The sequence below is a fragment of the Diplotaxodon limnothrissa genome, linkage group LG17 (genome assembly GCF_057381915.1).
Source record: "Diplotaxodon limnothrissa isolate DT_005_m linkage group LG17, D_limnothrissa_male_GT1.1, whole genome shotgun sequence".
NCBI classification, from domain to species: domain Eukaryota; kingdom Metazoa; phylum Chordata; class Actinopteri; order Cichliformes; family Cichlidae; genus Diplotaxodon; species Diplotaxodon limnothrissa.
The window spans coordinates 2,350,644-2,364,267 of record NC_140612.1 but is presented as its reverse complement, the minus strand read 5'-3'; the positions used below and the strand labels follow the sequence as shown (position 1 = coordinate 2,364,267).

Below are 13,624 nucleotides of genomic sequence, written 5' to 3'. Positions count from 1 at the left end.
GTGAGAACGGCTCTTTAAGTGTGTTAAAGGCTGTCAACAGTGTCGCTTACACACATAAATAATATTGAGACTAATCATATATAAATAATAGAGCTCTGAACATGATAGTCTGAACTAACTTTGAATAACTAAAAGAACAATAGATGAACATATTAGATTGAGGTGTCGCAGAGAGGTGTTTTCATTTTCTGTCCTTTACAGAAGAAGGAGCAAATTCCAGAACCACAGCAAAACCATGAAGGGGTTGTCGAGAATCCAGGAAGCACCAGACCGAACGGATCTGGCCAAGAAAGGGGCCCCCAAAAGAAGCATAGAGCGCAGAGAATCGCCCGTTCCAGAAAATTAGCTGTTTCAATTGTAAAGAAGGTCAAAAGCTTGTTAGACAGAGGTTATAGTGTGAACACAAAGTAATGAAGAGTAATGGGAAGAGTAGCTTTAGTAATGGTTTGTATGATTTGTATGTTGTGTCAATTGCCCAAACACAGTGGTAAGGCCGGATATGGTCTACCCGTTAAAGGGGGCAAAGGGACAATGAAGAGCACTGTAAGTTGTGTGCTTAGAAACCAGGAGTAATTTTTAAAGAGGAAACGGGTTAACTCTATAGAGACTGTTTCCACAGATTGACCAAAGTAATCTAGGACCTTTTACTAGGAAAAGCTAATTATATCTGTTTGGATTTGAGCAGTGAGGAAAGTCAGAAGTGGGTTTAAACTGTGATTCTGGGTAAAAAGGGGGTGTAGGAAGTAAGGTAGGACAGCTCACAGCCCGGCGTAGACGCGAGGTGCTGTGTTAGAGCTTGACTTATTTGTTAGATTTATTTGTTGTGGATACAAGTAATTACGCCACAATAATAAGGGAACATTGAAAATACACAACCCATTGAGGGGATGGATGACATATATGGTTGGGCAACTGAAAGGTTTCATTTTGTTTAGCAGGATTTCTTTTGTTATACTTTAGCTATTATTCTCACATGCAAATAAACTTAATGGGATAAATCAGGAATTATGCCGTCTTTCTTAGGAAAGATGAAAAGGGGGGGGGGACTGTTACGAAATAAATATATATTCTTAGTGCTTATTTTCTATTTATATTGTTTTATAGGGGCCAGTGTAGGAAAACGCCACTTTGAGTTATAAAGTGTGTAAAAGGTCACAGAGTACTGACAGGAAACTCTGCACACTTTGTGCAGAGAACAGGAAGCGGTGCAGACAGAAAAGTGAAACTAGGCAGAGTGCACTGCAGAGTTGTTTTGATTGAAACTATGTGTGACGTATGACTGATTATGTTATGCTCGTTTTGGCTTGTGATGCTTCAGACCTGTGGATGCTTGCTAGCGTCTGCAGCTCTCCTTTTCTGGGAATGTAGAATAAAGATGATTTTGTGAGCTTTGACCACACTGAGTCGGTGAAAGAATTTAAAAGAAGCGGATTTGATAACAGTAAAAACTGATTCAGCTCAAATATTCAGACAAATATTTACTTTCAAATGAGAAAACTGTTGTTGGGTCTAAACTCAGACCCCGCTGTATCCAGGATTTATTCCCGTGAAAGAAAAACAAGACAACAGCGATCGATCGTTTACTTGCAAGAGAGGCCTCGTTTGTGTCTAACAATGACCCCGACGATGGCCTCCTCCTGCTGCCTTTTATTGAGAAACAGTTCACACAAAACACATCACAGCAAAGCAACGCCCACATGGTTCTAAGACAAGGCATTGTATGTATATGTGTGAACTTCTGTATAATAATAATGGATTGGATTTATATAGCGCTTTTCAAGGCACCCAAAGCGCTTTACAATGCCACTATTCATTCACTCTCACATTCACACACTGGTGGAGGCAGCTACAGTTGTAGCCACAGCTGCCCTGGGGCAGACTGACAGAAGCGAGGCTGCCATATTGCGCCATCTGGCCAACACCAGCAGGCGGTAGGGTAAAGTGTCTTGCCCAAGGACACAACGACCAGGACAGAGAGCCCAGGAATCAAACCGGCGACCTTCCAGTTACAGATGCGCTTCCCAACCCCCAGCGCCACGGTCGCCCCAAGTAAGTAGGTAATTAAGAATGTGTGTGTGTGTGTGACCTCCTGCTGACCAAAGGGTCGTAAACGCAGGAAGCAACATCACAAGAAACAGATCTTCCAGATAGGATGTATCTGCAATAAAAGACTACAGCCCCCCCCCCCCCCAAGAACCTCGAGAGGCTGGGGAGGGGGACATTCCTTTCATCACAGTGTTAAAACAATGTAGAGATGGTAAGCATAAAAATGACAACATTTAACAATTCACTCTAACAACTGTGCATGCATGTTTATGTGTGTATTTATAAATGTACACATAAAAATAATTTTCATCATAGTAAAAATGTGACACAGAGCAAAGATCTTACTTTTTCAGTGGGGCCTTCTCCTCTCCAACACCCACAGTAACCTCATTTATTATCTGATTCAAATAAATCAAAAAGCATGTGATTAAATAAGAACTGAAGAAGAAAAAACATGACATATCAGGCTGTCCCTCCCAACAAGGTCCGCGTCAGGTGTTGAGGAACCAGGGCACCCTGACGACAAGTGGGCTACTGGAACAAGAAGGCATCGGTGGGCAAGAGATGAAAACAGGGCGTTGTTGGAATGCTACTATGCAAGTAACCCTGGCGGAAGGGGCTACATGAATAGGATGAGGGACCTATGGATTCTTCGATACCCAACATCCACAATGACGGCGAAACAACTAGTAGCTCAGTGTTCCAACATTCGGAAGAAGGGACTGCTCTCACAGCTAGAGATTGACGAGGTACAACATAAATGCTACGGCAAGGAGGAGTCAGGACACCAGGTCAGGGGGGAGATATCATCACCCCCACCCGAGATTAGGTACATAGCCCCAAGTGCGATAGGAGAAGGATCGTTGAGTGCAAGAGGAACTGACCTGAAAAATAGGATCATGGCCAAGCTTGAAACCTGGACCCCCCGTAGCCGGTTACCAAGATTAAGTGAAGTACCCTCAGAAGGTCTGCTAGATGATGTTAATGCAGCACTACAGACAATACCTACAACCACGATTACCGACACTAACAAGCTGATCTACAATACGGCAGCAGTGATCAGTGAGATGCTTGGCTACAAGTTGAACAGCCACAAGGGGCAGTACCCTCCATGGAGAAGGAGGCTAGAGGGCAAGATCAAAGTAGCACGGAGGGAGGTTAGCCAACTATCGGAGTTGCAGAAAGGTGCGGCAAAGAAGGTGCATAAGAAATACAGCAAGCTGTCCATACCTGAGGCCTTGGAAACTGCCAAGCAAAGACTCACAGCCTTGGCCAGCTGTTTGAGGAGGTACACCAGAGAGATAGAAGGCAGGAGAATAAACCAGCTGTTCTCCACAGAACCAGCAAAGGTGTACTCTCAGTGGCAAGGGAACAATAAGAGAACAGCACCACCAAAGCTGGAGACGGAGCAATACTGGAAGAGCATACGGGTGAAGGACACAACCCATAACGGCAATGCTCAGTGGCTAGTGGATCTGAGGGCAGACCACAGCGACCTCCCTGAACAGGGTCCAGTAACCATCACAGTGGCAGATATCCAAGAAAGGGTCTCCAGTATGAAGAGTTGGACAGCACCAGGGCCCGACATGGTTCACGCCTACTGGCTAAAGAAGCTGACTGCACTCCACGAGCGTCTGGCAGCACAAATGAACCAGCTGCTAGTTAACGAGAGACACCCGGAATGGCTAACTGAAGGCCGGACGGTCCTGATCCCCAAGGACCCCAAGAAGGGACCGGTCCCCTCCAACTACCGACCAATAAGCTGCCTCAGTACTACATGGAAGCTCCTGTCAGGCATCATATCGGCTAAGATGAACAGGCACATGGGTCAATACATGAGCGGGGCACAGAAAGGGATGGGCAAGAATACCAGAGGCGCAAAACACCAGCTACTGGTAGACAGAACAGTCAGCCGAGACTGCAAGACCAGACTGACCAACCTGTGCACTGCCTGGATTGATTACAAGAAGGCCTATGACTCAATGCCCCACAGCTGGATACTGGAATGCTTTGAATTGTACAAGATCAACAGGACCCTAAGAGCCTTCATCAGGAACTCAATGGGGATGTGGCGGACAACACTAGAGGCCAACTCCAAGCCCATAGCACAAGTCACCATCAAGTGCGGATCTACCAAGGAGATGCTCTGTCCCCACTGCTGTTCTGCATAGGCCTGAACCCCCTCAGTGAGATCATTAACAAGACTGGCTACGGATACCGACTACGGAACGGAGCAGTTGTCAGCCACCTCCTGTACATGGACGACATCAAGCTGTATGCCAAGAGTGAACGAGACATCGATTCACTGATCCACACTACCAGGCTATACAGCAATGACATTGGAATGTCGTTCGGACTGGAGAAGTGTAGTCGAATGGTAACAAAGAGAGGGAAGGTAGTCAGAACTGAGGGGATTAAACTACCAGAAGGCAACATTGCAGACATAGAGGACAGTTACAAGTACCTGGGGATCCCACAGGCGAATGGGAACCATGAAGAGGCCGCTAGAAAAGCTGCAACCACCAAGTACCTGCAGAGGGTCAGGCAAGTCCTGAGGAATCAGCTGAATGGTAAGAACAAGATCCGGGCCATCAACACCTACGCCTTGCCCGTGATCAGGTACCCTGCTGGGGTAATAGGCTGGGCAAAGGAGGAGATAGAAGCCACTGACATAAAGACAAGAAAGCTCCTTACCATGCATGGAGGGTTTCACCCCAAGTCCAGCACCCTGAGGCTGTACGCTAAGCGGAAGGAAGGGGGCCGGGGACTGGTGAGTGTCAGCACCACAGTCCAGGATGAGACAACGAACATCCAAGAATACATTGGGAAGATGGCCCCAACTGACCAAGTGCTCAGTGTCCTGGAGCTGTGTCCTGGAGCTGTATGTGAGGCATTCAGGGAACATCGGTCATTTATATGGAGAGAAATCTGTCTCAAAAGTGTTACAAATGAATACAGTATGATCCACAAATATAAACTAAGATTTAACAAATATGTGCAGTGATTGATGTGCTCTCAGGCATGTGCTTCAATCCACAAACAAATACAAAACAATCTGACCAGACGTACAACTGTTTCACAAACTCTATAAAGCATTCACACTCCAATGGATGCATCAGAAAGCAATTTGGGATTACGATCTTGTCCAAGGATATTTGGCTTGCAGACTGGAGCAGCCAGGGATCAAACCAGAAAACTTTCTGATCAAAAGCTGACTTGTGCTAAATCCTGAACGGCAGCCAGCCCATTTTAGCCATCCAAGATTAAATGACACATTCTTTAATTACAGAGTTAGGGATTGTTACGTGGAACTCAAAAGAAATGTTGAACCCATCTCGTGTCCTGTGTCTTCTGAAGCTGTCTGTACTTTTACCTCCAAAGTTCATCAGCAAACAGTTTGCAGGCCTGTAATTATCAGGCTGTACCTAAGCGCTTGAATTCAACCTAAAAGCTGTGCTGTCATATAGAACAGCGCTCCCCAACCCCTGGGCCTTGGACCGGTACCAGTCCTGTCATTTGGTACCGGGCCGCAAAAGTTGAGGCTCAGGTGTGAAATGTATGGTTTTCTGGGTTTTTATCGGTTTTCAGCGTTATTTTGTTATTGTTTTTATCGTTAACTGGGTCCTGGGTCTTTTCACGTGTGTTATGAATAAATCTTCTTTTTTTCGGTACCGGTACTAGTTTTATTTTGTTGTATTTATCCACGACACCTTAAAGGCCGGTCCATGAAAATATTGTCGGGCATAAACCGGCCTGTGGCGCAAAAAAGGTTGGAGACCGCTGATATAGAACCAAGTACCCTCCGCGGAAATTATAGCTAATGTCACAATTGGATCTGATGAGACAGCTATGATTTCTGGACTCGAAGTAAATAATCCTGAATGAATTTATACAACATCAGTTTGTTTGTTTTGCTTTCATAACAAATAGTTTGAGCCATATACAAATACAGAAGTGACAAATGGAAACATATTTACAATCCAAAGTAGCGGTTTTCAGTAGCACAGTCTTTTATTTACAGTCTGCTTCTCCTGGTGGTAAACTTCTATCACATGTTTGGATTAAAACTTGGGCCTACATAGCTGCTGGTTCCAGCTTAAGCAATATTTTAAAAATACTAAATTCTTCATTGATTTGAGCTGTGGGGTTTGCTATACACTGGCAGAAAATTGTAGAGTAAATGGTGAAAACAAAGAAACCGAATCACAAGATCCTTGAATTCCATCTTTTTCATTAACAGAAACTCCAACAAATTTGTGGCCAACTGTTGATGTTTAGGAAAAGTCCAGTCCAGCAGGTGGCGGTAATGCGCCTTAAAGCTTTAACCGCCAAACAAATCCAAAAGCCGAAGAAGAAGCCGAGTTCCCGCTTTATGGCGTTTTTCTCTCAGTTTATTGTCAAGACTGATTTAAAGGTAAGCACCGAGTCTAGTTAATGTAGAGATTAGCTCCTGAATGAGTCTTTCTGTTCTCTGTTCTCAGGTTTTGTAAACCAGTTGAAAAAAAATCTGACTAAATTGACTCAAGCTGCTTTAAACTAATTCACAGAAAGATATCAGAAAAAGGTTATGAAACACAGAGAAGAAAATAATTTTATTAGAAGAAAGCTTTTAAATGAGCTCACTGTAATCAGAGTTTATGTTATTTTATTAGTCTGTTACTAAGCGCTACTTAGCATCTCTGTGGCACCTGCACAGTTTATGAACGTGCTATCCAAGCTAGCTAGCTAGCGCCACCCTTCATCCATCACTTCAGGCTCCAAAAGACCCAACATGATGGCGGTAAAAGTGCTATAATGAAATCCATTTATGAGAAATGTAAAAATAAATGTATTCCAGGCTAAAACACAGCTGCCTTTGTCTTATCAGAGCAAAGTTGTTTGGCCCACAGGGCATGTGACTGTAAAAACTGGCCTCACTCTGAGAGGCCTGTTATTAAAATCATTTCAAAGATGATTTGATAAATTCTGATCAGTATTCAGTAAATGAGCCTGATTAACTGTTAGCAAAATAATAATGATAGGCCAGAGATACCAGAGATGCATTTTTAAAACAAATACAACCTCGAACCCTAAGAGGGGATCTGTGTTCTAATTTTATCACATTTAAATGTACTGCAGATCTTTTAAAGCTCCAAACAAAACTGAAATGGAGGAACAAAGATATATAGAATAGAATAGTCTTTTATTGTCTTTGTACATTTCCAGCTAAATTGTGGGGGCTCCACACCAACTGTGCATGGAAAACAATATAAATAGTAAGACAGTAAGAATAAATAACATATAAGAGGAGTATATACAAAGAGGAGGAAGGCACACATTAGAGAACAGGTTGCAGAATTCTTGAAAGTAGTGCAATGGACTTGATACAAGTAGAGAATCGGAGTGTGACTGAGTGATGAGGGTTACTCAGATCATGGCTCAGATTTCTACACCCACTCAGATAGGATAATCTTCCACGGCACACCTGATCAGTTCTCACGGCACACGTATGTGTACTCGTTTATGCAGCTCCATCGATTGTTCTGTTTTCGTTCTTGGCCAGGGCCTTTTTTTAAAGAGGAATTGCTCTCCTGGTACTGGTGTGCCATACTGCTGAATTTGGTATCAGTGCTCAAACCTTTTGTCTTTGTTTAAAACAAGTTGCCCACCCAGGGAAGCTAAAATTTGTTGTTTGTACTCTCAGATGAACATATGAGACACTTTGAGTCTTCAGTGCAGTGTGGAGCCTAACAAAGTTCTGTTTTGTGTCCCAGCTGATCAGCAGGAGGAGAAGAGTCTGACAGAGCAGCAGAGGAACATTTCAGCTACTTGGACTCAGCTCAGCCACTGCAGAGAAAACAATGAGTTCGACAAAGAAGGTGACAGATACTAGTGTTAAGAAATACTCCATTAAAAGCTAAAGTACTGATATATGTTTTATGCTAAACTAACTGAACCCTGTGCTGTATTAATGTAATGTAAAAAAGATGTATACAATGCATACATCTTAGACGGTGACGTGTGCCTCTAAACATCAAAACGAGCAGGGAAGAGGTTAAAGTGGGATTCAGCAGGATTCAACCCTAAAATCAGCTGTAGTGGCTCAGTGTGGGGAAAAGAATCACAGCTCACAATAATTTCTATTGAAAGCTCCAGTAGATTTTTTTAATGTACAGGCTGTGATCAGCTGACCTGTTGGTCTCTGTGAATTCATCCAGATGTCAGCAGATGTTTCATGAGTTGTCCTGGCTGATTTCCATTCTCTGCACTGACAGTACACTGTCTTTATATTAGACACTAAACTGTTGGTATGTGGGTGGAGCTCAGTGAATGAATGTCAGCATCATGAGCTTAAGTTCAAGTTAATCTCTGCTACACTTGATGTAACCTAACTCTGACATGAGCACCACAGTCTCTGTGCACCAGTCACACACTGTTCATTACTTTAAATCCATCACAGTACAGTAAACTTACCTGCTTATCCTGCACTAACCTGCAGAGGATTTTACTGCAGTCTTTAAATCACATTGTGAGACAAACTGCACACAAACAGTTTGTGTGTTTGCTGATGTTTGTTGGGCTGATAGAATCGCTGCATTTGAAATTACCTGCCACATAAAAAATATTACTCCATTTATTCTCGCTTGTCTTCTGTATTGCTAGCTAGATGTTGAAATAACGCGACCGCGACTTATTAGCACCTGCAGGTAGGGCTGTTCGATATAACGATATATATCGGATGATGATATAAAAACGTCTATCGTTTCATTTTACACTATCGTTTGTTTCGTGGTGTCACAAAATAAACTGTTTACGGCAATATTTGTTCATGGTTTTGATGGTCACTGTAGTGGCTATATTAAGTTCTTAAAGTTCTCTCTTTCTCTTATATTTAATATAACCACACTACGGACGGACAAGCGCCTGTTTTTATGCATTGTCGTTAGCAACAACGACGGTAAAACCATCGCGTGTCCGCTTGTTTATGTTCCACATAAACCTTTCACAATAAAGCTCAAGATCTTGTTGAGACTTTTCAAAATAAACTGAATCACGTGAAAGATGCAGAATGTTTACGGATGAGAAGTAAAAAAGACGCCAGGTGCTAAAAAATAAACCTTAGACTCAAACGTTAGAACAGGCTTTTCCCCGCAGCACGCCGTGTAATAAATACTCACAAAGAAAACGGCGTCCGTTACAACTTATGTCTAAAAATGTATCGTTTCATGTATCGGTTAAAACACTCGACTCCAGCTACACGACGCGCAGCTGGAAACACTTCACGCAAGTCAAGCTGCCCGAGATTCACAGAATTTACAGAAAAGGTTACATTTTTGTGATTTATATCGTTATCGGACGATAGATGTCTTATATCGGGAGATGAGATTTTGGTCATATCGCACAGCCCTACCTGCAGTCGTTCAGATTCTGTGCCAAAAAACACAAACGCTGGCCCATTTTAACCCCTGACTATGGCACACAGTTTTGCCTCTTTAATCTTTTATCGTTAGTACATGATCGGGATTGGATTTCATATGTTATTGTTTAGGCTCAAATCGATTAGATCTTTGATGCCCGCAGTGATGAAATAACTCCCCTCAAAAGAATTAAACCAAAAGTAACAGCCTGTTTTGAAAATATAAGGAGTAGAAAATACTGATTTTTTTTATATGTAGCGAGTAAAAGTAAAAAAAAAAAACTCAGACTCTGACATCATCCTTCACTGAGTCAAGCTAGTAACTGTTACATTTGATTTATTATTACTGAATAAATTAGACAATTATAGAAATATATAATAGGAAACAGCAACAGGAAATATAAAAAAGTGCAGACCTGGTAAACATTTATTACTATTCTGAGTGTTAGCATTAATATTTGTGCACAAGTAGGAGAGATGGGCATGATTTTAGCTTGTTTGAACAATGATTAATTATCTTTAACACCAGGTTGGATGTAATGTGTTACTACTACCAGTAGGTGGGGATAAGAGACCTTTAAGGTGTTTGGTGCCACACTCCCCCTTCAGGTTTAAAACTAGTGTTAATGGAGGGAGTTTGAAGCCTCAGTTTGTTTAATGACTGCATTTCACTCACTGCCTCTGTTTGTATCTCTGTCACTGCAGGACCAACATGGACTGAGAAGTCAGCGCTCTCAGGAGGCCGACAAACCTCACAGAAGAAAGAGAGAGAAAAAAAACACCTGTGACGAGTGTGGGAAGGGTTTTACTGGGAAGTCTAAACTAAAACAACATCAGTTAATCCACACTGGAGAGAGACCGTTCAGCTGTGACTTGTGTGGAAAGTCGTTTTCCTGGAAGACTGCCCTAAAAACACACCAAGTCGTCCACAGTGGAGTTAAAGCTTACAGCTGTGATCAGTGCGGCAGAGCTTTTACTCGAAGTAGCAGCTTACAGAGGCATCTAGTTACCCATTCTGGAAATAAGGCATACAGCTGTGACATCTGTGGAAAAACCTTCAGCCGGCTATGGAGCCGAAATACACACCTACGCATTCACTCCGGAGAAGATGTGTACTGGTGTGATCAGTGTGGCAAATACTTTACAATAGACGCACAGTTACAACGCCACATGTTTACCCACACTGAGGAGAGACCTTATCAATGTGACCTGTGTGAGAAGACTTTTAAAACTCCACAGCACCTGAGACGACACCAGCAGATCCACACCAGAAAGAGACTCTACAAGTGCAGTTACTGTGAGGTATGTATTTTTGTTTTTATCTTGTAAGTTTAGTCTGACGGTTTGGAACAAGTCTGCTCATTAAATTGTGTTAGCATGTTAGCACTTCTACTGCACCCAAGAGTAGCTCTGAGCCATTATTCAGATTTTCATTTCATTTAAGTGTAAGTCAGATGTTACTGTAATATTAAAGAAGTATTACTGTAGTATTATGGTGGTAGTATTGTAGTTATTGTAGCCCAGTACACTGAGTGTGTTAATCGAAGCAGTAAAATTGGACGTCTGCAGAGATGCTCTTTATTTCAGGCGACGTTCAGGATACAAATGTTGAAGGACTAACTTACACTGTCTTTGTGTCTTTGTTTAGAAGCAGAGCGACACAGATGGATCCACTTCTCAACCCTGTCATCACTGTGGTGGTGGGAAAGACTTTCGTTGTGACATCTGTGGAAAAACTTTCAGTGAGCAAGCTGGCCTAAAAATACATCAACGTAGACACACTGGAGACAAACTGAAATACTGCAAAGAATGTGGGAGAAGCTTCCCCACATCAGGTGACTTAAAACGACATGAACTGATTCACAGTGGGGTCAAAAAGCACCTCTGTGATCAGTGTGGGTCATCCTTCAACACGGCAAGTAACCTTAAAACACACAAACGAGTCCACACAGGAGAGAAACCATACAAGTGCAGACACTGTGAGAAAAGCTTCTCATGTTCAGGTAGTCGTAGCAAGCATGAACGTGCACACATGGAAGGAAACTACAGCTGTGAGCAGTGTGACAAGAGCTTCAGTAATCTCAGTTCATACTCTGCACACAAACGATTCCACGTTACTAATAAACTGTTTCACTGTTACCAATGTGCCAAAACATTCACTTCATTATCTGCTCTGTGCAAACATCAGCGCGATCACGCAGCGCTGAAATCGTTCCCATCACAGGACGACAGCGAATCTGAAGAGAGAGAAACATCCTCTTCTGGCGTCAGAGTCCAACTTAAAACCCTGGAGATCAGGCTCCACAGAGATGGGCTCTCCTTAACGTTCTAATGAGGCAATGAATCAAAATGTTCCTGTAGTTCCATGTTAATCTTTATAAATTGTTCTTCTGCAGTGTTTGTGTTCAGTGGTTACCTTTTTTTTCAGTGGTTGGATGAAAAATCAGTTTCCTGTTCTTTCTGTTTTTATTGAATGTATTTTATTAAATAAAGTTCTTAAATAAAGTTAAAAAACTGTTAAATAAAGAATTGTTTGAACGACAAAGATTTTGAGCCATGATGTCATTTCCTGTATTTCAGAGTAAAGACTGAAGTGACAAATGGAAACATGTTTACAGTCATGGAATAAACACTGATGGGTCATTTGTAGGAAGAACTATTGCTGACCTGACAGACTCGACCTTGTTCACAAAGAAAGAAAGGAACTGATGACATGTGTCAGCAGAGGCTTTCAGGGTTGTTTAGAGTAGAGCTGATAGTCTTAAAGAACACGGGGATTATGACAATTTAACACAATGATCTGAGAAAAACATCTGTTTCTCTCATTTTCACTGTATTCTGATCTAATTTCCAACATTCTTTTAATATTTCAAAAGAAACCTGCAAATTGTCTTTCTCCCACTTCCACTCTGCTCTCCTACACTGACGCCTGACTGCTCGGGTGGATTCATTTAACCAGGGCTGTGGAACACGTTTTGGGCGCCTGGTTTTTAATGGGTTCACAGTGTTCAGGGTCTGAGTACAGGTTTCCTGGAACTGCAAAAGCAGCTCATCTGGGGTGGGCCCAATAAGTAATCTCAGGGTCGGTAAAGATTTTCTTTATAAAAGTGGAGGAGAAGAGAGCAGCGGCGGAGTGGAGCACAAGCTTTAAACTCATGCACAAGAGAAACAGGTTTGTGATGAGAGAACACTGAATCCCCAATTTCCAAATATAAAACAGATAAACCATGTGATAACACCAGAGTGTGCTCCTGCTGGTGTGTAGGGCCTTCAACGGACTTTAAAGGTAAAATGACTGAATACATTTAAAAACTCTTGAGCAAGCAGACCATCAGGGCAACAGACATGAATATTAAAATCACCAACTATTATAATCTGATCCTTTTTAGGCACAAATTCAGCCAAAAAAACATGAAAAGTAATTTTAAAAAATCTTTAAATTACTGCACAAACAACTGGTTGAGAGCGTCCTAGTTCAAATATGCCACACAAAAAATGCTGGGTCAAATATGGACCGAGCCAACGTTGGGTTTTTTCAACTGAACAGGGTTTGGTTACTGGTTTGACCCAGCACACTGAGTTACGATAACTGTCCAGAAATTGTGTTAAATTGACCAAGCTGAGGTTACCAAAAATTGGGTCGAAACTTGAACCCATCACAAGGGTTATATTACAATTAACGTTTGGTTTAAAATGTCACAGCCAGGAGGGTCAGCAGGGCGCTGATCAGCTGTTTCTGCCTTTCTCTCTCTCTCTCGTTCTTTTTCTCGCTGAACCTCATTGCGGGTTCACGCCCTCAGCCCACGCCCCTCGGAGGAAGAAGGAGGGAATCTCCCTTTCAGATCATTTCATACACCTTTGTGAGCAACATTTCACGCGTCCATCAGAGCTAAATGAGTCCATGTCCTGAGATTCATGTATTCCTGGGATAGATGCTAGAGAACCTGGGCGCATGACTTTGGGTAACTTGCATCAAAAACAAAAAAAATGTTCCCAACAGTTCTTCATCAATCAGCCTATTAGTGCTTCCCAAATCTGCTTTTTCAAAAACTCCCAAAGGCACTTTTAAGAACCACGTCAGTCTTTTTTAAATATGTACTTACTGCTGCCCTTATTTGTTCGTCTCTCTGTTTCTGCCTCTCTATTGGTCTCTCTCTCTCTCTCTCTCTCTCTCTCTCTGTG

At 42.4% G+C, this 13,624-nt stretch overlaps 1 protein-coding gene across 1 annotated transcript; it reads left to right on the top strand.

Moving 5' to 3' along the window:
- The first annotated feature begins 7,886 nt into the window (after positions 1-7,886).
- On the top strand, positions 7,887-11,774 carry LOC146614452 (uncharacterized). The gene is made up of 3 exons (XM_085376601.1): positions 7,887-7,904; positions 10,148-10,744; positions 11,091-11,774. Exons 1-3 carry the CDS (start codon positions 7,887-7,889, stop codon positions 11,772-11,774), a joined length of 1,299 nt encoding a protein of 432 aa, XP_085232727.1.
- The last annotated feature ends 1,850 nt before the right edge of the window (positions 11,775-13,624 follow it).

What these genes read in the sequence shown, in the direction of transcription:
- LOC146614452 (XM_085376601.1), top strand. An exon ending in ACAAGTGCAGTTACTGTGAG is followed by an intron (nt 10,745 to 11,090) that starts GTATGTATTTTT and finishes GTCTTTGTTTAG; the next exon opens with AAGCAGAGCGACACAGATGG.